Source organism: Ambystoma mexicanum, chromosome 9 (assembly GCF_040938575.1).
Source record: "Ambystoma mexicanum isolate Mex_15411 chromosome 9, UKY_AmexF1_1, whole genome shotgun sequence".
NCBI lineage: Eukaryota > Metazoa > Chordata > Amphibia > Caudata > Ambystomatidae > Ambystoma > Ambystoma mexicanum.
Genome location: NC_090931.1, coordinates 927,443,258 through 927,468,168, shown reverse-complemented (window position 1 = coordinate 927,468,168; position 24,911 = coordinate 927,443,258). Strand labels below are relative to the sequence as shown.

Genomic DNA, 24,911 nt, shown 5'->3' with positions numbered 1-24,911 from the left:
GGCTACCGTAAATAAATAATTAAATGTGTTAGCCTAAAACAATGGGAAATCCCATAGGGAAATATTCGCGGTCGAATATAAAAAGTAGTTTCCACTGCCACCAGCCAAAACTCGATCAGGGGGGACGGAGACGTGCCCCCTCGACTAACAGACCCTGGGGCAATCGAATTGCCCCAGCCAGTACGTCCACAATATGATGGTTTGTACTGGTTCTGTTCAGGATTCAAGACTAGCAAAGTCTTTGGTGACTTTACATGCCCTGGGAGACAGTAGTCAGTCCCAGGGTATGGAGTCTATGTTGGGGAGTCCCTAGGACACCCCTGGGTCACGGCACAGAGGGTGCTGTGTGACCCACATCACAAAAATACATGAGGCCCTATGGAGTAAAAGACCCCATAGCCCATTCAACACAAGGTTTGTCCAAGATAACACTCTTCAACATGTCCAAGAGTGAGGGTAAAAGAGTCTCACTCTTGGCAGGAGAAAAAAATTAAACCCCAGAAATCCAGCAAAGCTGCTGGGGGACTCACTAGGTAGGGAAATTCAGCCTAAACAGAGAATTCTCCCTAACAGTCGCCTTCTTTTACTCGTACCAGATGATAAGCCCCCCGGAGATCTAACTTGGTGTATACGCAAGCGTCCTTCGCCTGGTCAAGGAGTTCAGGGATCAAAGGCACAGGGTAACGATTTTTAACAGTTATCTGGTTCAATGCGCGGTAATCGATACAAGTTCTAAGGTCACCTTCTTTTTTTGGCACCAAGAACAAAGCCGAGGATGCCGGAGACTTTGACGGGCGAACGAAACCATTGGCTAGGTATTGATCTAAATATTGTCTCAAATGCAGATTCTCCGGTTCAGTAAGGGCATAAATCCTGCTACAAGGGGGTTGTGCACCGGGCACCAGATCGATTTGGCAATCGTACGTTCTGTGAGGAGGTAACGTGTTGGCCTGTTCCTTTTGGAAGACGTCCTGAAAGTCTTGGTATTCCGGAGGTAGTTGCATGGAGACAGAGGTTACTGATGCTAGACAGATCTTCAGATTTTCTGGGTAGCAGGTTTGTGCACAATCCGGGAAGGTTATTCTCTTCGCTCGCCAATCAATTCGAGGAGTATGTGTCTCTAACCAAGGGATTCCGAGAATAACCTGAAACTGTGGAGCCTTGATTACATCAAACACAACTGCCTCCCGATGGCCGTCCGGACCTACAAGTGTCACCTCAGCTGTGGAATGTGTTACCGGTCCAGAGGCAATTTCGGTTCCATCAACTGTGGTGATGACATCTTTTCTGGTTTTAGGACGCAGAGGGAGGTTAATCCTGGAGACCAATTCACGATCCACATAGTTTCCTATAGCCCCACTATCGATGTATGCCTTTATTGCATGCAACCGCTTAGGCTGTTCCGGATCTACGAGGACCATTGGCAAAATGAAATGCGAGGTCTGAGAGTTAGTTTTCAAGCTCGGCAAGCGGACCCCTACGCTTGTCGGGCGTGGTCGTTTCCCGATACAGAGTTTCATGGATTTTATCAGCGGCTCCTACCACCTTCTTGGGCGGCTTTGCCGGGCAATCTCGTAGAAAGTGTCCAGAGGACCCACAATAAAGACATAATTGCATCTGCGGTCTTCTTTCACGTTCCTTTTGAGTTAGAGGTCCTTTAACCCCTCCGATTTGCATTGGCTCAGAGGCTTCAGCCCCCTTGAGGTTAGCGTGGGTCTTGACCAACACCCGGGTCTCAAACTTGGACCGATCTGCTTTTCTGTTTTGCAGTCTGTGATCCAATTGGACCACTAAGTCTATATATTCTGAGCATTCTTGGGGCGGATTTACAACTTGGGCCAGGACATCTTTAAGTTCTCCGCGTAGACCTCGATAAAATAACGTGATTCTTTTATCCTCTGGCCACCCAGTTTCCACAATTAGTCTATTAAAGGTTGCAATGTAGGATAGGAGGTCTTGATTGCCCTGTCGCAGAGATAGAAGTTCGTCATCCAGAGCCTGCTTCTGGGAGTGACGAGCAAATAACCTTTCCATGCTTGCTTGAAATCCTTGAAAATCACGAAGAATCGGGTCATCTTGAGTTACCAGTGGAACTGACCAATCGGCAGCACTGCCGCTGAGATATGACAATACAAAGGCTACCTTGGTCTGGTCATTAGGGAAGGCCCCAGGTCTGCATAGGAAATGCAAACGACACTGATTCATGAATACGGCGAATCGTTTGGGGTCCCCAGCAAAGCGTTCGGGTGGGGCCAGCGGCATGTTTCCAGGTAGATTAATCTGCACCGGGTTACTGGAAAGCACAGGAGTGGGGTTCCCCCGGAACCGGGTAAAGGAGTTTGTCCAGCTTGACCTTGCAAAAGCTGTCTAGCCAGGTCATCAGCTCTTTCCTTTGTTACAATCACTTCCCTCCCGAGAGCATTAGTCTCTTGACGAGCGGCGTGTACTTCGGCCCGTAATTCCCCCAGTAGTTGGGCCATCTGGTCAGTCTCAGAAGTTTCCATAGCGCCTGGGTGGGAATTTGTAGGAAGGCTTCGCGTTCTGTAACGCTCACCTGGCTCCCACGGAGGCGTTGGTCTAGTCTGGGTTGCTGTGGCCTCTTCAAGCGTGATGCGCAGAACTCGGACCACCGATTGAACAGGACCCCCAAATCTTGCTTGTCTGGCCCGTAGGAATATCCTTCTTATGGTTTGGAAGGATGAACTCTCCATCCTGCTTCTGGTGCAGGGGCGCGCGTTCGTCCAGTTACTTCACTGGTTTTCAGAATGGCGCTGGCAAAATCCACTTGACTTTTCTGAGCGATACGCCGTAAGTATGAAGATTCAAAAGTTCAAGTGTGAGCCTCTTTTTATGTTGTCTTCCTAACCTGTGATCTGTCCTTTATTTCATGTGCAGAATGAAGGCGATGCGTTGAGGGGTTAAATTGCCGAGGGTAAAATCAGGTGAGTTAGTGATGAGGGCGACCCCTCTAAATGTCTTTATAATTCCCCAGTAATGTCTTTTGTCCTTTCCCCATAGGGGCCGGGGTGCGGTACCTGCCAACGACCCGAAATGTGGAATGGTTCACCAAGAAAAGCCGGTAAGTATTATGGCTGAAAATTCGGCTTTCCCTCTGCTCACCTTTTGTCTCTTCTTCTCTCCCCTAGGTGCAGAGATGTGGCGACCGGTGCTGACAGCCGCGATGGAGCCGGGAGATGTCTCAAGGACAGGTGAGTGAAGCGCGGCGCTGCAGCGAGCAACGCAATGCTTTTAAATGGAAGTCTTTCTTCAAGAATGCTGGCGTGAAGATTCCGGATGCAGGTAAGAAGTTTGAATAAGTTCTTGGTTTTCACCTTTCTCTTCTCTTCTTTCCTTACAGGTGTTCCAGGTTCGAGGCGGGCGTGGCTGGAGTCCAGGTGCAGGAACAGACACGGTGAGCGTTCAGCTGCTGGGATGCAGAACAACGCGAAGCACGTGTGGCTGTCCGGGCGTGGCTTAAATAGCCTTGGAAGAAGTCCTAGGTAAGTATTCTTCCACAGCCCCAGCCAAGTAACAAAATAGTCCCTTCAGTAAAATAGTCCCTCCTAAGCCTCATTTGGCTTGGGTCTTCATGCAGCATGGTCTGCATCAGGTGAGTGCACCAAACACTTTCCTTTATGAGCCTGGCGCCTATGGCGCCAGGACTGATGTCCAACATGAGCCTGGCGCCAAAGGCGCCAGGACAGAGTCCAAAGAGCCCCTATAAGGGGCCGCTGGGCTTTTACCCGGGGGCATGATGCCTGCTCCCGGGAGTGCTGGGCCTGGCCTGGTTCTCCGGGGGTAGGCATCATGTCACTCGACGACTTGCTAGTCAGGGGTACTTCTCTGGAGCAGGTTCAGGACTCAGCGGACAGGCTCATCTGTACCCTATTCGACCTGGGCTTCTCAATCAACTACCAAAAGTCTCAGCTCAATCCTACGCAGACGACAATGTTTCTGGGTCTGGTGTGGGACACACAGCAGCAGAGGGTTTTCCACACGGGGGACAAGGTGACAGCGATTCGATCGGCAGTCTCCCATTTCCGCAGTAGGTCAACCACCACAGCCTGGTGGTATCAACACCTTCTGGGCGTACTGGCAGCATGTCTCCTTGCAGTCCCGTACACCAGGCTCCGCATGAGGAGGCTCCAGTTGCATTTCACTGATTCTTGGGATCAGGAATAGAGTCATCAGGGGGCCCTGGTCTCCATCCCACAACACTTGGACCATGACTGCAGATGGTGGCATCAGGAAGATAACATACTGGTGCGCAGACCCATCCACCCCCCATAGAGTACACAATTACCACAGATTACTCACTCCTGGGGTTGGGAGCCACCGTGGGAGCGCACTCAGTGCACGGCCTCTGGACCCCGACCAACCGGCAGAATGGTATCAACTGGCTGGAGTTTATGGCTATACATTTGGTGCTCAGGTCTTTTAAACCGACCATCAAAGGCAGGTCAGTGTGCATCCAGACGGACAACACGACATGCATGTTCTATATCAACAAACGGGGAGGCACCAGATCCCCACAACTGTGCGCGTTGACCCTGGAAATCTGGGAATGGGCCTGGGAGTGTGGCTCTTGGCGGTCCACCTTCCGGGAGAGTCCAACCTGAAACCAGACAGGCTCAGTCGTCTGGCTGCCCACAATTACGAGTGGCAACTGAACGGGAGAGTCCTCCAGGAAGTGTTCAGCAGATGGGAGCACCCAGCAACAGACCTTTTTGCGACAGCACAAAACTGGACATGCCAACAATTCACGTCCTGGGGAGGAAGGGGGTATACTCCAGTTATCCTGGAACGGGATGTGGTCATAGGTATTACCACCCACACCGCTCGTGCACTAGGTAGTGAGCAAGAACCTCAGGATTATACTTGTTGCGCCTCGCTGGCCGGTGTGGCCCATGTTCTCGGACCTGTGGCAGATGTTACTTCAGCTGGAAATTCTACTCTACCCCCCTAGCCCCCCCTCAGGAAGGGCCCTCTACTAGCGCAGCAGGGAGGCGCAGTGCTACACCCCTCTCCAGAGAGGCTGGTTCCTGAGCAGCTAACTCTCCAGCACCTTCAGCTGTCCAGCGACAATCTGGAGATCATTCAAAATGTCAGAAGTCAGGCTATATGGAAGCAGTACAAAAGTAAATAGACAAGATTCTGCTTTCAGGGTAAGGAACACTGGGTGAACCTGTTGACATGCACCCTCGACCAGGTCTCATTCTCGGCCTACTTCGCCAGGTTTGGCGTCCAGGTGGATACCTGCAGAACGTACTTGGCCGCTATCACTGTGTATAGGAACTCTGACTCTCTTATCCTGTCTTCGACCAATCCCATAGAAAAAGAGACACCTGACGGGGTTGACCAGGCTGTACCCTCCAGTCAAGCGCCTGCATCCCGTTTGGGACCTGAATGTAGTACTAAGCGCTATAGCAAACAATTTGAACCCATGGCCACGGCAGACATTATGTTTGTCACTCTAAAGACAGCCCTTCTGTTTGGGCTTACATCTGCTCACAGAGGGAGCAAGATCCAGGCGTTAGTTGCCTCAAAACCGTAAACTAGTTTTCACAAAGACATGGTTGCGCTCCACATGCACCCCAAGTTTCTCCCGAAAGTGGTATCATACTTTCATATCAACTAGAAGATTTTGCTCCCCACATTCTTCCCGGACCCCAAGGAGGATGTAGATAAGCCGCTCCACTGCTTGGATGTCAGAAGGGCTTTGAAATTCTATCTGGACAGAACAGAGAGCACCCGCAAGACAAATGCTCTGCTAGTACACTTTGGAGGCTCTAGACATCCATAGCGCGATGGATGATGGCGACGATCCAGGAGCCATACAAGGTGCAGCATAAGGACCAGCTGCAGGAAATGCATGCACATGCAGTAAGAGCTATGGCGACAGCAGTCGCATCTAGCCCCATGTTCCCTGGCAGGTGATCAGCAGGGTGACAACGTGGGCCACTTCTTCAGCTTTTTGCAAGCACTACTGCTTGGATAGCTTGGCCAAGGCTGCTGCAGTGTTCGACCAAGCAGTGCTTCATAATCTATTTGCCTATAGGGTCAGGCTCTCCTCCACAGGGCGCTATGTCAGTTGTAATTGCCCATACAGGATGGAGGAAAGGGGACGGGACGTAGGAGTAATTAAGTGTTACTCACCGAAGTGACTAAGGTACTCCTAGTCCATAGTCCCCTTGCCTCCATACGTCCCACCATCCATCACCCTATAATAAGACCAGTGAGGTTGTTAAAGTGTAATACAGCCGACGCATCAAAAGGGGACTGGGGTCTGGCACCGGTGGGTGAGGTTAAGGGAGCATTTGCTCCAGAGGCTGCGCATCCATAAATTTAAAGTGGAGATGTATTTTTCTGGTGTAAAATAGGTTCCGTTCCCGTCCCTCGCGAGGGACGCCCATACAGGATGAAGGAAAGGGGACTATGGACTATGTACGTTAGTCACTCTGGTGAGTAACACTGAATTTTTTTTCACAAGTTACAGTTGGCTCTTGGTCAGAACTTGCCTGGTATTGTTAACAAAACTCACTGAGTTTCGTACTTCACGAAAGGAGGGAAAAAGAAGGTTACGCCATTTTTATTATTCAGTGAGAGATCGAAACAAGAGTCTCCCAGCCGGGAATTAGTGTATTGGCGGTTACCTTTTAGTCATAGCTTATTAGAGTTCTTACCGCTTTTCTCCACAACAGACAAAAATGAATACTGTTCAGTGTGTCTCAACCGTAGGCCACTGTGGTAACGTCGGCCCAGAATTACGGAACACCAGTGAACACTGCACGCAATGCTCCATTAGCAGGGCAAGTATTTAACTGTTAGGCTCCTCCTTCCAGTAAACGCTGAAGAAATGCTCAGTACTCCACACCGTAGGAACAGTCCTGCTCACTCCACTTTAAAGATATAATGAAACCATTCAAAGAGGTGGCCAACCCCCATCTAAAGCCAGTCTGGAACATGCTGAAATGCCTAATTTCTTCCATCCACTTAACAAGAGCTTTTAAAACAAAGCTTGGCAGAACTTTAATGGAAGAATCAATTTGGGATATTAGGCAAGGAGTGACCCCCCTTTTTGGTTTTGGCGCTTGGTAAGCCACCAATATCGCTAAAACATTGGAACTGTAAACTATAAGAAAAAAAGAAAGGTGAGTTTGGGAGCAGTTTATGGTGATGGCATGGCAATTTGCCAACGTCTGGCGATGAAATGGCTGAAGCACCATCAAGTCCTTTACCCTCTCGCTCACGTCTGCCGACCTGCTGCTGTTGCAGAGGAGCTGTGTGCGCTCCGACGCTCCGAAGTAGGAGCAAAATTACTGCACTTAAGTAAATGCCCGGTATATTTTAATTTCTATGCACCAATCTTTTTTTCAGTGAAACCCCTGTGGAATATGCTTCAAGTCTGGTGCGGACCAGAGCGGCATGATCTCATTTCAAGACGAAGCTGCAGCGCCCTGTTTTCAAGACGAAGCTGCAGATTGGGAGGATCATTTGCAAATGTGCTCCTGGTTGCAAGCTCCATGTCCTACTTGTGAGCCCAGGAAGTGTCCTTTGGCAACAGAAGGCGGCTGTAAACACTGCTGAGCTGGCATGGTACCAGCCCAAGCAGCGCTTGCCCAGGTCACCGCAGCTGCCAGCTCTGTGCTAGCGCCAGCATGAGCAGCTCTGGTCTAGGTGGTGTGGAGGAGCAGGGGCCCACCCGAGCAGCTCTCCTGTGAGTGTGGAGGTACAGGGGCCACAGTGTGGAGCCAGGGTGAGGAGACATCAAGGACAGAGCCGGTCTGCGGCCGATGTGAGGAAGGAGCTGGGAGGATGGACGCTGTGTGAGGCTGTGCTTAAAGACTGAAAGAAGCATTTAGCGACTGTGAGGGGAAAGCAAAAAGGAGTTATATGGTGGGGACTGCAAGGGACTTTGGGGGCTTAGTGGGTGTCCAGGGTAAAAGAGTTGCAGCTGGTCCGGGGGAAAAAGCGATGGATGCTTTGAGATGTTTCTGGGAGGATAGGGTCTTTGTGACACTGACTTAGGGGGGTGGCTCGCTGGGAAGGGGCAATGGGTCTTTGGTACACCAGGGGAGGGAGTCTACGGAATACTGAAGGTCAGAGCAGTGATGGGATAATTGTGTTGTGTGACAGACTCTACCGGTGTGTTTTCATTTGCATCTCCACAAGGGAGAGGGTATATTTCTCTGAAAAGCGATCAATGGGCCTGTGAGTAACCACAGAGGAGGGAGACCCATGACAACACTGATCCTAGTTTTTCTTTGCAGTCTGTGTCTTGTAGTCCTGGATCTATATTGGGATCCAGGACTACAGTCCCAGAATGCAAAGTAAAAACCAGGACTAGTCAAGCACCTACCAAATCGAATAGGGCACACATGTACCTATGTACATTTTAGGTGTTCAGAGAAGATTGTCAAAACACAAAGATTCACAGGGACACCAGGTATTTCAAACTCCGGTCATACCTGGTTAATTTCAATGAACATAAAGACAAAAAGGGGGTCCGGAGTAAAAGTGCATCTGTGTAGGGAATGCAAGTGGACAAAAATCTCCACCACTGTTACAATATGAAATATTTAGAACTTGGAAAACATATTTTGGGCAGGAAAAAATTCAATTTGCACCCAGTTCATCATATTCTCATAATTTTATTATACTAACAAAAATCCATCAATGTAATACAAAAAAGTCGATATAAAGATGTAGCATTACAAATAATATTGATACAATAGTGCTGTTTAAAAATATGTATAACAAACATCAAATTCTCAATTTGAACAGTAAAAAAACTCAAAAAATTCACCAATGCAATTTATGAGTAATACGCATACCAGACAAAACTACCCTCAACTAAATTAAACATTTGTTGAAAATGAACTAAACACACCTCAAGTGTATAATATACATAAAAAATAAATGAAACATAAATGATATCAATAATCAAATTCACTGATTTCCCACTATGAAATAAGGAAATAACAAAAAATGAATAACAAAATTGAAAACTATTAAATGTAATGACTACTTAACTAGCAACGTCTAGCTGGTGTACATAGCCAGGTCATACTAAATAGGACCCATAAGATCCCAACATGTTTCTTTCCATTAAACCAAAGTCTTCTGCTATATGGAAATTCTTCAGGGGTTCAATAGCGTTGGTGGTCTTGCTGGTATGGCACTTCATAACAATTATTCAGTGGTAGAGTCATGGTCCTTGAGTTCACCTACACATAGAGATGCACATAATTACTGAACTTGTATCATTCATAGTTCCAGCTACTAGACGTGACATAATAAATGAGTCTCGTACAGATCAAGACAAATTAGACCAAGTAGAAGAGACTCACACTTACTCTATTGACAATCAATTAATCAATCAAGGCAATTTAGCAAGAATATCAATTTCCTCATTAGGCCGGGACTGCGCCCCAATAACCATGAGGCAAGAAGGAACATAAAGGGACAAAAAAGGACAAAACAGGAAAAAAAGGCAAGAAGAAGAAATGTTATTAGGATGTTTACGAGGGCAATTCTGTTTTATAAATGCTGCAAGATAACAAAACATGTTCTAAGATCAATATCTTCCAAACAGATACTTAACACCTCAATCACCAGAGGTGAGATTGTATTCATTATTTCAAATCCCATGAGGTTCAGCGTACACACACCCAAGCATGAACTGGTGAGGTCATCAACCATCACGGGTATATATATCTCTATTCCGCCAGTCCTATAAATACAAGGGAATCAGACATCTGTCAAGCTAATCTGATCCCATCAGGTCAGTATCACCTCTGCAATATAGCATCACTAATGTCATATTAGAAAATGCTTACTTATTGTTAGGTCTCCTGGGGTGAAAAAACCATCTCAGTAGCTCCCACCTCTCTCAGAAAAGATAATAGATCTTCTCTTCTAGGCTTGATTCCACTACAGCTTCATCAAAGCTGTAAGTGTAAACAAAAATGCAGACTGTCACTCGCAAACATGGAATCAGTCAAGTTCGTTCTACATGATCTCATCAAGCACAAGGTTTAACCAATGGATTGTTTAAATGGCTAACATTTGTGTATTGACTTCTCCTCAGTAATAAACATCCTGATCTTCAAACCCAGATACCCGTTCGGATTTCTCGTTATGTTCATTTTGGACAACACTCATTCTCCATCAGTGATGATGGAGTGTCATGAAACGTTACTTGTTTCTAATAGCTGAACCGCATCATATAATGCAACACCACTGGGGTAATTCGTAATTTATACTGTTCAACGTAGTTGCGATATTAGTGCTACTGATGTGCTTTCTTATACGTGTGTCCCAAACCACCGGTCCCGAGACTATTCTACACTTATGCTACAAGAATTCAGGCCACCAGTGACGGTAAGCCACTGAATTCGTAAACCGCATTGGTCACGACCATCATACATAACAATAGTTCTGCGTAGATCCCAACCATCGGGAGCACTCACCTTTTAGTATTCTTAACAGCATTGTCATCAGCACGCCGGCTCGTAATGATTCTCTCCACCGAACCTTGGAGGATGGACTACCGATGCCCATTAAATTGTAGTTGTTCCTCTTTCAACATAGGTTCTGCTGATCAGATGAAATCCACGGCGGGCAGATTTGAATGCCTTCAACAAAAAGTATTATACTTACACCACTCCTCGAGGATCTTATATGATAAGCAGCAAATTATAGCCATATCTTAAAGAGAGGAACTTCACTTTAGTCACCATCCCCGTTTCAGAAATACCAAAAAGCCTGTAGGTTGTCTTCTACAATTAATATAATGACCCAAGACTTCCTCAATATTTCAATTTTACATCAAAACTGACGAGATTGGCAAACTCAAATCGGTAGCCACCATAATATCCTGATTCCATAAATTCGAGTGATCCTCACATTTGGCCTTCTAATTCAGCTATCATCAATATGCCAATCTAGCTGTTCATTGAGACCTGTGAGATGGATTTTAGTTAAAAATAAATCAGCCTCATCTCTTCCCTAATTAATGTTTTTTATCTGTGTTGGTATTGTTAATAGTGCAGACTTTTTTTCAATACTGACCAAATGAGTTCATCAAACTTGTGGTCATTGGAGACAAAATGTCCAACCATAGGAGCTGTCATCACTTTATTTCTAATGCAGCTTTTATGCTCACTGATTCTGCTTCCGGCAGGGACACCAAATTGCATAAACTACCCCACTAGTATTGTAATTTGTAAACAGATTTTGTTGCCATGCCTTTGCTAATCCAATATCTGCACTTGTAGTTCATAGGGTCTGGGGACAGCATCTACACATGCCACATGGGGCATGTCCTTCTGTTTTTTTTAAACCCCATTGTTCCATAATCATGAGCTGTTGAGTGGATGCATTAGCGATATCATTGGTGGTCAGTAATTCTTTCAGATTTCTTCCTCTCTTGAAGGCACATCTGGGGACCGGAACATCGTTTGTACTTTTAGAAAGGATGTGCCAATTTCTTTGAATGATCTTATACATTTTGTTAGATAAGGGGTTGTAAGTGCTAACAAAAACTAAACTGTCTGCTTCATCTGTCAGTATTTTCCTCTTGGATCCCAACAGGGCTCCCAATTATTATTTGAGGCCCGTTTTAATGATTGTTTCACAACTTTTCTCGGGTATCCTCTGAAAATTAAATTATTCCTCAAAGTCTCTTCTTTCAAAAACAATTCTTGCTTTTACTGTTCCGTTTAAGCCTTAAGAACTGCCCAAAGGGCAAATTATCTTGTAAGGCTTTACGATGGAAGCTATCGTATATGAGCAATGAGTTCTGATCTGTGGAATTATGGAATGGTTTAACCTTCAGAATGTTCATATCTGTGTCCACAAAGATAGTTAACTCCAGAAGATCAATCTGAGTTTTACTATGAGTAATCGTGAAATTTAAGAACGGATTGATCTCATGCAACCAATCAAAGAAGGATAGTAAGTCTTTTTCATCTCCGTGCCAGATCATTAGCACATCATCGATGTACCTCTTCCAAAAGGTCTGATGTAGAAACAGATTGGTGTTATTGAAAATCCTACTCTGTTCAACACAATCAACATAGAGGTTGGCTAATGTCGGTGCCACCGCTGACCCCATGATGGTGCCAGGGATCTGTTGATAAAACCTATTGTTGAACATGTAGTAGTTTTGCATCAATGACATGGTAGTGCACCACAGTATAAAGTAATTTGGTGTCAAACCCACCTTCCTTTTATTGACAGTTCCTCTATCATCTCCAAGGTAGCCGTCTGGGGGATCTTCGTATATAAGGAGACTATATCAAGAGTCACCAATATATCATGTTTATCGTTGAATGAAAAATTCTCAATTAAGTTGATGACACTGGTGGAATCTTGTACATATGTCCCCATGTCCTTCACATACCCTTTGAGAAAGTGATCGACAAACTTTGCCAATGGTTCCAACACTGAGTCAGTACCTAAAACTATGGGCCTCCCAGGTGGAGTAGCAAAGGTCTTATGCACTTTATGTAGTATGTAGAATTTTGGAGTGCTGGGATCAATCTTCACCAGGTATTCTGCTTCCTTTTTGGTTATCCAATTCCGCTGCCTCACTTTTTCTAGTTTATTTGCTATAAGGGATTTAAGATGGATGGTAGGGTCACCATCTAGCAATCTGTAGAAAGTTGTCTCTGCTAATTGTCACACTCTGTAATATAGTCTAAACCGTCCAGGAGTACAATGGCACCACCTTTGTCTGCACTCCTAATGACTATAGATTTGTTGTTGTTGAGTGTGGAAATAGCTTGTCTTTGCAACCTGGAGCAATTCTGGAAGACTCAATCTTTATTCGTCTTCTCTAATAGATCCAGTTCGGATAGTACTCTATGCTCAAATACAATTGATTCCGGACTGTGGCTGGCTACAGGGGGGCACACATTTGATGGATTATGGAGGCCGCTATAGCATGATTCCATCTCAAAAGGTTTATCTTTAAAGTATTGTTTTAGGTGAATCTTCCGGAAAAGTTGTTGAATTTCGAGACTGGAATTAAAGCTGTCAGAAGTTGAAGTGGGAACGTACCTGAACCCTTTCTCCAATACAGCCATTTCCTCTTTAGTTGGTATATATAAAGACAAGTTAATCAATAGGCTGTCTTGCTTCATGTCTGTCTGGGTTCGTAATCCCACATCATCATGTCCCTGTCTAAAATATTCGAAGTCGAAGGCCTTCTACTCCTTTGTGTCGAACGGAATGGTTGTTGTCTCCGTCTGTTATTACCATTGCCTCTTCCTCTTCCTGTGCCACATGTTTGTTTCCTCAAGTTGGGATCACTCATAGAACCATAGACCATCGTCATCTGAGCTGGCCGAACTGTACGAGGTATTCGTAAAACGTACATTCTTTCTATTATTTTTGGGGCTCCATCACCCATTTGATGTGGTACATAATCATCTTGAGTGTACCTGAAGTGTACCTGAAGGCTTTTTCATGCCAGTTATGTCTTTCTTCAGCCTCCTGATTCTATCCCTCCCTGTTGGCTCTTTAAATTCATTCATTTCTTTTACGATCTCATCAAGTCTCTTGTTAAATGCCTCTTCTATTTTAGCCAATGATATGCCCTGTTTATCTGTCATCTCTTTGGCTGTATCAATAATCAGAATAAGCCAATCCCTGCCGCATTTGTTGGCTATATAACTCCAGTCTATTACAGAATCTTAGTTGTCTAAGAATAAGCAAGGCTCATTCCGCACCACTAGACCTGAGTTCCCTACGGATCAATCCTTTTTTCAGTTGGAAAAGTTCATCCCAATTATTTATGTTTGTTATAGGGGAGCACTCACTCTCATTGGAGAATAATGATGACCTTGCCAACAAGTCTGTGACATACCTATCGTCATAACTACAGGTCTTATCTGCCGCCATTGTATGGGGTACCAATAGACAGAGTGATTATAGCCACCCACAAAAAGAGACAGAGGCAAAAGACCCCTCTGTTCAATTGACTTGAGTGACACAGAATAGTGAGTTTATTGTCCAGAGAAGATGGGTCTGATTTACAAAGCGTGGAATTCTCCCATTGAAAAACATGCTGTAAATCAGGCCTATGCTGTCTAACTGTCTGCAGAAAATGACATCTGACACCCCGGAAGCGTTAAAACAGCAAAAATATGCATTTGCTTCAAAAGCGTGCAATCCGTTCAAGAAAGGTTAATACTCGTTTCCTTCTCACCCAACATGCCACTCTGCAATTCAAGTTACCTCGTTATAACAAAATGCTCCATTGCAATGCACGAAAGCCGTATGTTAGGAAGGCGTGCAGTGAACACCTAATGCAATAAAGACAATGCATCCCTGAATCATAACTTCCTGCTTTTTCATCATGCTTGCTTCCCTGACATACTGCTCTGTGGTGCTATTACAAGGTAGTATTACCGCCCATTTTGACAGTACTCATTTCAAGGTCACAAGCTCCGGGAGCACTGACAAGATTGAAACCAGGATTGCACTCAGATGACCGCAGCAGCGCAGGGAGCCATGCTGCTCCTCCCATTGAAAGGGGGACATGCTGGTGCAGCCCTGGGGACGGGTCCTCTAACAACAAGGGACTTCATGGGGGAGGAGTGGTCATCAAGTTCCTATGCAGGCTGTATCTCATTTGGGGATTCATAAAAACGTCCTATATATGAGATTACCATTCTCGTTCTATTGCACACCTGCACTCCTTATCCCATCCTCCTTTCAAACTTTGCATTCTCCTTTTTTGCATCCTGGTACCTATAAATGCAAAATGCAAAGCACAACAGTAAACGCCAAAACGATTGGCATTGCCAATGCTTGTTTATAGATAGGAAAGACTATAGAAACCACCCAAGATTCAGGGATTGTCAAGTACAAGGCTACCTGTGTAAAATGGATGCCCATAGGTGGACGTCAACCTTTAGAACAATATTCGAGAGTCCATCGGGGCTACATGGCCTCGAATTTTTCAGCTTTAAAAGGCAATTAACCAAGTCGTCGTATCAAAATTTAGACACCAAGGAGTCCCACTTACTGTAATTACCGGAACAGATGCCACCAAATTCTTAAAAAAAGAGACTAGATAAAAAAGTTATCCATTCCAACTCAGAGATACAGTTTGCCTGTGAAGAGCTCTGTACCTTTACCCGAGTCATTCAGAATGTGCCACAGACATCTTGAATCAGCTTTAATCAATTTGGACACAACCTTTTGATTCATTCATAAATAGTTGTTAGTTTTGTGCATTTTTATTCAGTTTTTATAAAATTGCTTTAATCTAGTGTCTTAGAGTTTTTCCCCAATATGTGACTTCCAAGATTCTTTTTAATTTATGCCAGAGTTCCCTTTTCCGATCTCGACTTTGAATATCAAACATGTGCATATGGTTTGTGACAGAGTTTTATCGTCTCCGATAACCGTGGTGGTATTTTTTGTTTTCCAGCTTGAGATATTGTCAAGACAATGCACACAGGGCACACATGTATTCTTTTGTTTCCTTTGACCATCCGGACCAATACAGAACAGCCTGTCTACCAAGTAGGGCTAAAGCTGGTTCTCCCATCAATCGTTTTTTTTGTATTAACCACTCCAATTTTACAGACAGAGGGGCAAATCAAATAACTGGCAAGATCTAAGCAAAATGTTATTGTTATTTCTAAGCACTTCAAAAGTGTAAATCCTATCCATACTAGGGAAAGGCACAACATTATAATCACTAGTAGAACATGAGAAAGGGCGAAACCAGGTACGCTGAATAGGGACATCACCTATGATAGTCCAATTTAATCTAGTCAGGTTCCATTTGCCCATGAAGTTTGACCATCCTAGACAGGCGGTATGTTTGGCATATCAGTTGTCATGAGATCTAAAGTTTGGGAATTATCTTCTAAGACATGATCCACAGAGTAGTTTATTAATTGAAAGGTGAAAACTCCTAACTTTCCCTAGGCTAAGGGTGTTCCCTACCTAACAAAGCTAACTAAGGTGCTTGTCAGTCGTCAGTGAGAGTCTCAAACCAAGTTCTGTCCACTGTCCAAACTAATCTATCCTGACCCTACCACTATAAAAACAACTAAGTTGCAGGAGAATGCCTCGCTTCTTTTGTGAGCTGGTTTCTCACCAAGTTAAGTTCAATAAAGTATTCTTCCGTAGCTCTTAGTAACTACTTTTATCAAATTATGCAGTTCAGATACTGGGTTCTTCAAGGTCTTAAGAGTCTCTTTCACTTGCTTGTTCTTGCTTTCCTTTCGGTTCTCTTCTTGTTTGATCCTATTTGGGATGATCCCTTTCCTTCCACAGGACAATTCCGTTCCTTTCTCTTTAAACAATAATCACATTTAAGATTTTCTCTTTACTGGGACGAGTTTGCAGATTCAAATAATGATTCTCTTGCCTTTTGTTCACTCTGTCATACATCTCGACTGGGACTAGCATGTTTGTTCCAGTAATGATTCTTACTCTCAATAATGACTGTTGCCGCTTTATCTCGACTGGGATGAATATGAGTGTTCCAGTAATGCTTCTCACGCTCCTCAAGTACTCTCGACTGGAACGAGTATGTGTGTGCCAATAATTTTCACCTTCCTCGTTTATTTATTTTTTTCAACTTGATTTTTATTAACATTTTTGCATAAACAATAACCACTCAAACAGTGAAACAAAATTAAACAAGACCCAAGACCCAATTCCTCCCCCCTCATCCCTCCCCCCCAGCCCGCCACCCAGGAGCAGTCTGTTGAGCTTCGCCCTCTCCCGGGGGTCAGCGTAGAGTTTTAGCCCCCCATTTAGCTGTTCAAAAGAGCCCTTAGTCAGTTCAGTTTTCCTCACATTCCAGGATCGAGTCCTCCTGGGGGAGTATAATGCCAAGCAGTGATATGCTCTTGGAGCTCCAGACTCAGCGCACCTCTCCCTTCAGAAACGCTAGCAGGGCAGCCCAGTCCGACACAAACGTCATGTGATGACCCTGGATGGAGTACGTAAGCCATTCCATGGCAATGACTGACCACATTTTTGCTACCTACTCACAGTCAAGGGGGGGTTCCTTCAACTTCCACTTGCGCGCCAGGACCATTGCTGCAGACATCATCATGATGGCATAAATTCTGCGGGCTGATTTCGTAGGGAGGTCCGCCAGGTCCCGGTTTAGGCCTAACATATTGATGCCACTGTTCCCGCCCCCCTTGAGCCCCAGGACTTGCTCCACGGCCTGTTGAATATAGTTCCAGAAGGTGACCAGTTTCGGGCATTCCCACCATATATGTGCCCACGAACCTTTCCCCCCACACTCCCTCCAGCAAAGTTAAGAGGTGCGCGCAAATATCTTGTTTAGTCTAACCGGTGTTAGGTGCCATTGATACATCAGCTTAAGCCAAATCTTCCGGGTCTGGAGGGATCTAGTCAGTTTCGGAATCCGAGCCCACAAGTCCTGCCACTCACTCTCTACCATTTCTGTGCCCGTGTCCTCCTCCCATTTCCTCATGTACCTTCTAATCAGAGGGTTCTCCCCTTCCTTGATGTACTTATAGATGGAAGCCATCAGCCCCTTGTCGCCCTCGTGTGCATCTAGGTATTTTTCAAATTGGGTTAAAGGGCGTTTACGAGCCCGCCCCGGTTCAGGGTGGGATGACGCAGTTGCATGTAACCATATCTATGGGTCTCTCTCAACCCAAAGTCTGCTTTACACTGCTCAAAATCTTTTACCCTGCCATCTGCATACATGCCTTGCAACATTCGGCATCCCCCCACATACCAATCATTAAATGCCGGGTTTTTATAGCCGGGGGAGAATTGCGGATTCTCGAACAGAGGTGTTTAGGGAGACGTGAAGGTAGTGATGCGGAGACGCCTGACTGCCGCGTCCCAGGCTTCCCCAGTGGTCGAGGTGATACGGCTGATATACATCTGTGATGGTCTATCCGCCTTCGGGAGCCAGAGCGCTGCCTCCAGCGGCGCGGCTACCACCGCCCTGTCCATCGACCTCCACGGCTTATCCCGATCATTTCTCTACCAATTCCTAAGCACCCTTATCTGGGCCGGGATGTAGTAGGCTTTAAAATCGGGCTCGCCCATGCCCCCACGAAGAGTTGGAGTCCTCATTAGAGTTGAGGCTAATCTGGGGCGCTTGCGGTTCCAAATAAAGGGATTAGTAGCTTTATGTAGGGCTCTGAAAAAGGAGCGCAGAACTTCTACTGGGAGGGCGGCGAAATGGTATAGGCGTTGTGGGAGCACCACCATCTTGAGGGCATTAATGCGTCCCATCCAAGAGATATACAGGGGGCCCCAATCTACTAGCTTGGATTTAATTCTTTCCAATAGAGGAATGTAATTTGCCCTATACAACTCTCCCACTGTGCTGGTGAGATGGACCCCCAAGTACTTGATTCCCTTGCTTGCCCATTTGAATGTGAATTCTCGTTGAATATATTGAACCGAGTCCGCCCGTAGGTTGAGGATCTCAGACTTATTTGTGTTTACTGACAGACCGGCAACCCTCCCGAACTTGTCCAGCTCCTCACATACTGCTGTTAATGATGCCTCAGGGTCGGTCAATGTGAGTAGCATATCGTCCGCGATGGCCATCACCTTGTGTACCTGACCCCTGAACATGATGCCCCTTATGTCCTCAGCCGTTCTTACCACCTCCAGGAAAGGCTGCAGGTGGAGAGCATAGAGCAGCGGAGAAAGAGGGCACCCCTGTTTCATGCCCCTCTCTACTCTGAGATCCGACCATTAATAGCCAGGCAGAGGGACGGGTTTTGATAGCTGGCGCTTACTTGATCAATATATCTAGGTCCGAAGCCCATTTTGGACATTGTGGCGAAGAGGAAACCCCACTCAACGCGATCAAAAGCCTTTTCGGCATTGATCGCTAAAAGGAGAGCGGGGAACCCCTTTATCTGAGTCTTCTTGATCAGGTGGGCCACCCTGCGCACATTATCGGCTCTCTGGCGTCCCCTGATGAAACCCGCCTGATCATGTTGCACCAATTTAGGCATAATAGGGTCCAGCCTGGCCGCCAAGATCTTGGTGCCGATCTTCGCATCAACATTTATGAGTGCTATTGGGCGATAAGACTCCCATTCCTCCAGGTCTTTACCCCGTTTATGTATGAGAATTACTTTGGCCTCATCCATGGACCCAGGGAGGGCTCCGGGAGAGCCTATGTGATTAAAGAGTCTGGTGAGCAGGGGAATTAGCGATTCTTTGTGTAGCTTATAGAACTCGGCCGCAAACCCATCTGGGCCCGGGGCCTTGTTCGGGGAGAGAGCAAGGATTGCCCTCCTGACCTCGTCAGTAGTTATGTCTGCCTCAAGCTGTTCCCGCTCCTCCTTGGAGAGAGTCGGCAGATCGAGCCTATCTAGGTACGCCTTTTGCGCATCAGGGTCAGGGTAACTTGATGAGTATAATGTGGTATAAAACGGATGGAATGCTCTCTCTATCTCCCTGTTGTTAGTAAGCGACTGTCCCCCTCCCCCCTAATTCTAAGGATAGTTTTCTCCCTCTTCTCCTTTCTCAGCTTCCGAGCGAGCAATCTGTCATATTTGTTCGCCCTGATGTATTGCAGTTGGCGCAGGTGTAACAGAGTGCGCTCTGTCGCTCTGGTCTGATGAGGTTCAACTGACCACTTAGCGTCCGAACCTCCCTTGCTAAGGCCGGTGTATGTTTTATTGCCAATTGCTCCATTGCCTCCCGAGCTTTCTGCCCAGGTTTTCTTCTTCCAATCTTATTTCCCTGTCCCTTCTGGACCTGATAGCCATGATTTTCCCCCTTATCGTGGCTTTGAGCGCATCCCACCATGTTTGTGGTCTAGAGTCATTCCAGTCATTCTTCTCCACATATTCCTCCAGTTCCCTTTCCACCTCCTGGATCAGAACCGGGTCCTTAAATAGCTGGGTCGGGTATCGCCACTTCCATAACCCTGGGGGACCCCGCGGCCTGCTCAGTGTCAACTCAATATGGGTGTGATTTGATATTGCAAGAGGACCAAGAGAGATCCCAGAGATTGACCCTAAAAGAGGGGCAGACACCCAAATGTAGTCAATTCGGGAATGGGTTTTATGAGCAAACGAGTAAAATGTGTACCCTTTGTTGTTACCCTGAATCTCCCTCCAAGCATCCACCAGGGCCAGATCCTGAAGTTTCTTTCTAAACTCCCCGGAAGGACCCCCCTGTGATCCCCACAGGGCCCTACTTCTGTCCCTAGAGGGGTCCCAAGCCATGTTAAAGTCCCCTATTAGGAGAATGCGACCCCTAGCGATACCGCTCAGCCGTGCAAGTGACTTCTGAAGGAAGGCATCTTGCCCAGTATTTGGCACATATAGCGTGGCGATTGTGTATACCTCCCCTCTGCCCTCTAATGTCATCGCCAGGAATCTCCCCTGGTCATCTTTGTGGGTTGTCTTAATCGAGAGATCCAACCCATCCCTCAATGCGACAGCCACCCCTCCCTTCTTGCTCGCCTGAATATCCCCAGATTTTGAATCTCCAGGTGTCCCGTGTTTGAATGTGAGTCTCCTGCAGTGTAACTATATGTAGCTTTTCTTTGCGTATGTACAGTTCGATCTTCTTCCTTTTAACTGGCAAATTTAGCCCGTTAACATTCAGTGAAAAAATCTTCAGGTGTTCCATGGGATCAGGAAATGTGATTAATTTGGTATGGACTGGCCTTCTTGAACCCCTTGTTTATTAGGAGCGATCCCATCCTGTCAACTGCCCCTGAGGTAAGGGGTCGAAACCAGGCCTGTGCCAGTCCGGGGGAGGGAGTCGCCGCCGAGGCAGAGGGTCCAGGCCAGACGCCCCCCATGCCACACCCCCTCAATGTCATGTAACTCCTCATGCAGTCGGGGGTCCACCCAGCTCCCCACAGCGGGATCCGGTTCCAGGACCGCGGGATCATTCTTAGCCCTTTTCTCAACTGGAACAAGTAGGTCCCTTCCAGTAGTTATCTTCGGTCACCTTTTTGGGTCTACCACTCTCCCTGCTACCTGTATTGTTGAGGGATAACGCCACCAGGATTTCTGGTAGGCTGGGACTTCGGATGTCAGGTTGGCTTCTCGTTCCTTCCTTCCTCCTTTGATCGACCCACTCCGCGAAGGCCTTCTGGAAGTGGCATTGGCGTTGTTTAGGAACTTCTAAGTCCACCATGGTATGGTCATGATACCACTTGTCCCTTGCTCTCTCTCTGGACTCCTGGCATCCCCTTTGGTCCCTTGCGTCTCATCGCACTCAGGTTTCTTTCCACCATCGGATGCCGTGCATCCCAGTTTCTCTCAGCATCTCGCTCCCAGCTGATTTGAAACTTGCGGGTTCTCCTCTCACCAAGGTCTCTGTCTCCAACATGTATGATGCTGCCGTGGGACTTCCCCGGCGTAGTGTCAAAGTCCTTCATCTGTTTTATTTTGACTGTATTCTTCCAGTGGTTTTCTACGTCTCTGTACCATAGAAGCATTTCTTCATAGGTACAATCGGAGGGTTTGGTTGACAATAATACATTTTAGTTTGCTCATCACGTTTTTGTTCACTGGTGTTCTTGAAGATTGATATGTTGCTTAAGGAGTTCCATATTAGAATATGAGTCCTAGTCCCTAGAGCAAGAGTCTCTCCCAATGAGGTCCCGCTTGCCTCTACCCCTCGGGAGGTATTGCATATCGGGCTCACCTCCCTAGTCTCAGAGGGAACGGCTCCCCCCTGGGGAGAAGTGACGGATTACTGGGATTCTTCACACTACACAGACTCTTTGTTCAGAGATTACATGCTTGGTGGCTGTACTATTTGGGAATCCTGTATTCTGATTTCCACAAACAAGATTGATTTCCGCGGAGTGCACACATTTTTCCTGCTGCACGAGAAAGCAGGTGCAAACAATTGAAATTATTTGAGCAGTGACGGCCACAACGTTGGTAATTGTGGGCACAATGCACTTTTGCAAACTGCAGAGTTCAATTCATAGGGCCTCATTACGAGGTGGGAGGTAAGGGATTACCGGCACCGGTAAGGGCACCGGTACCGGTAATCCCTTACCTCCGTACTGCAAGTTCCCTTTGCGGGACCATCCTTAACGTCTGGTTTTTGCAGGCGTTAAGGACGGGACCCGCAAAGGGACACTAGAGCTAATAATGGTACCGCAATTTGCGGTACCGTTATTAGCGCCTTCCCCATTCCCATTGAGCCCTATGGGGGCTCAAATGGGAATGGGGAATGGCCCTGGTGAATGGGGAATTACCGGTCTCTCCTACCTCGGAATGGACCGGTAATTGCTCCATTCACCAGGGCGGAGTTGGAAGGGTTTTGGAGGCAGCCATGGAGCTAATAGCTCCATGGCTGCCTCCGACCTCGTAGTAAGGCCCATAGTCGGTGCAAGTGTGCAGGAATGACACAGTGGGCCTTATTACGACTCTGGCGCTGACGGAATGAAGGGGGCCGGTACGTGACCGTCCCCTTCATTCCGTCAGGGCCGATTACGAGGTTCCCTTTGCGGGACACAGACCAGACATCTGGTAAAACCAGACGTCTTTTCCGCGTCCCGCGAGGGGAAGAGGGAGGTAATAACGGGTCACTTGTGATGTGCCCATTATTACCTCCCTCTCCATTCCCATTGAACCTATGGGGGCTCAAATGGGAATGGGGAATGGTTCCTGCAAGGAGGACTTACCCGGTCCTCCTATGTCGGAATGACCCATTAAGTCCCTATTGCAGGAACCCGGTAAAGGAGCCCGGTTTGGAGGCAGCCATGGTTCTAATAGCACCATGACTGCCTCCAAACTCGTAATGAGGCCCAGTAACCTGGAAAGTATGTGGTATTTAATTTCATTTATAGAGCGCTATACACCAAAGCCTTGGTTTAAGTCTTAGGTTCTGTGCCTTTCATCGCAACCATAGGGTCATTCAGTGATCCATCTCTGCCATATGCGCAGATGGATGAGAATCCAGGTGAATGAGCGTGGCCAAATAATCAGTCTGGCTCTTTCGTGTGGATTCAGCTGGCTCATCTGACTGAGTGCCTCTGTAAAAATAGTTTGATATTAGGGAAACATCTACTTCGACATGTGGCCAATGCATTCAGATTTCTGTGCTGGAAATAATTGTTAAAATAATCTTTCCAAAAAACTGTTAACTTATATAAGGGTAAAAAATGTATTCTGTAATTCACATAAAGTTTTTGAAACACTTTCAGTAGCTGTACCTGAAATGGTTTGTGCAGTAGGAACAATTTAACATATTTGATTATTTCTCAACAAGCAGTAATTTGAAAATATTGTGCAGAGAGTGCTAACCATGAAATGCATACTTTTGTTTTTGCATCTCTTGAAACTGATTCCTAAATCCTTTCATTTTGCAGCGTTTTTTTGCTTTGGACAGTGGTATCCTGAAGTACTCAAAGACTCCAATTGATGTAAGTATAGCATGAACAGGATTGTCACAATATCACAAGAGTGTGCCCTGGACAATTCACAATTCACTTGTGTGGAATCCCTGCCCCAGTTTAACAATAGTACTGAATGCTTCCACAAAGCGAGACAAGATCGATCAACTATTACCCCACCTTCTAGCCTAATGGCAAGGGATGAGTCCTTGATGGTTTCTTCTGTATACAATCTAATTGCATGTTTGCTGAACTGTGGTCAGTTTTAAAAAGAAGAGCTATTTGTGCAAACCTTCACGATGATGGAGGAACAGAACACCCACACATTTAAAGAATGAAGTATAACCACTTTTGTTCATTTCAAACCAAAGGAAGAGGTTTTTATGGAACGCTTTATACAATAGAATGGGCCTGCTTGGCAAATTGAAGATTCTTAACCAACAACAAGAGGTCTCCACCGACCTTGGATGGTCCAAACGGCAGAAGCCTATGTTTAGGGCTGTAGAGAGAATCGTCTGTATCATTGGCTATTCACCTAGTCTTCCTAGATCCTGTTGTTGGATAGTCTGGCATTCCTGGATTGGGCTCTGTAAGGAAGGCATGGTATCAAACAGTAAGACAGACACAAGTGATACAGTTCAAGGGTGTTTATTGAACTTCAAATGGGTTTGAAAAACGCCTATCTAATCCTTAATCTAAAGATGGGAGCAAGTTACGACCATCAAATAATAATAATGCAGTCCAAATGGTGTCTTGTCAAATTGGAAAGGGCCTATACTAATAAACCTATTGCCAATCCTTACTTCTAAATACAAATAGTGTGGGAAATGATGTTATGCAAAAGAAAAGTGTTCAAGAAATGATATGTCAGGATATTCAAGGCGTTGGCTTCCCTTCCCCATGTTTTCAGCATGGGACAAGGTGGCGAACTCGAGCTTAGCACAATCTCTTGCTTCTCTAGCACGAGGATGCAGCTCAAATCTCAGTATCAGGATCTTCAAATGGATTGTGCCTTCCAACGTATTACTCATCTTTGACATGTAGTGTCCACAGCCTGGCTGCTTTGGAAATTCTTCGGCAGAGGGTGCCCTGCGTCGATGGCATCAGGGTGATGTCCCTCGAAGGCCTCTGTCGAGGGTGACGTCATCGGATGTTATAAGTAGCATGCAGGGCGCCCGTTGCCTCAGTTCTGTTTTTTCCGCAAACGTGTTTTCTTCGTGCAACTCAGCGCGCCTCGTTCTTACTAGTGTTTGCTGTTGAAGTTCATCGATATGTCTTCGTCTTCCACTCTGACGACACCTCAGTCTGGATTCAAGAAATGTCAGGACTGCGGCTACAAGATGTCGATCACAGATCCGTATCGTGTTTGCCTGTGGGGCCATGACACAGATATGTGGTACAAATGCCCATCGAGGACTGGAAAGGCCTTGCGGGAACGAAAGGGGAAGCTCAAGGTAGGCAAGGTGTCCATGTCCTATAACTCCCGACCTGCTGGACCTTCGACCAATGAATCGAGAGGAGACTCTCCTCAGAAGAAGAAGGCCAA

General features: G+C 46.3%; 1 protein-coding gene across 3 annotated transcripts in view; it reads left to right on the top strand.

Moving 5' to 3' along the window:
• The window catches only part of OSBPL6 (oxysterol binding protein like 6), a 3,803,429-nt gene that overhangs the window by 838,263 nt on the left and 2,940,255 nt on the right, over positions 1-24,911 (top strand). For all 3 annotated transcript variants that reach the window (XM_069616111.1, XM_069616109.1, XM_069616110.1), the window contains exon 4: positions 23,342-23,395. In XM_069616111.1, coding sequence (XP_069472212.1) covers positions 23,342-23,395 — 54 coding nt within the window. The remainder of the gene's footprint in view (positions 1-23,341; positions 23,396-24,911) is intronic.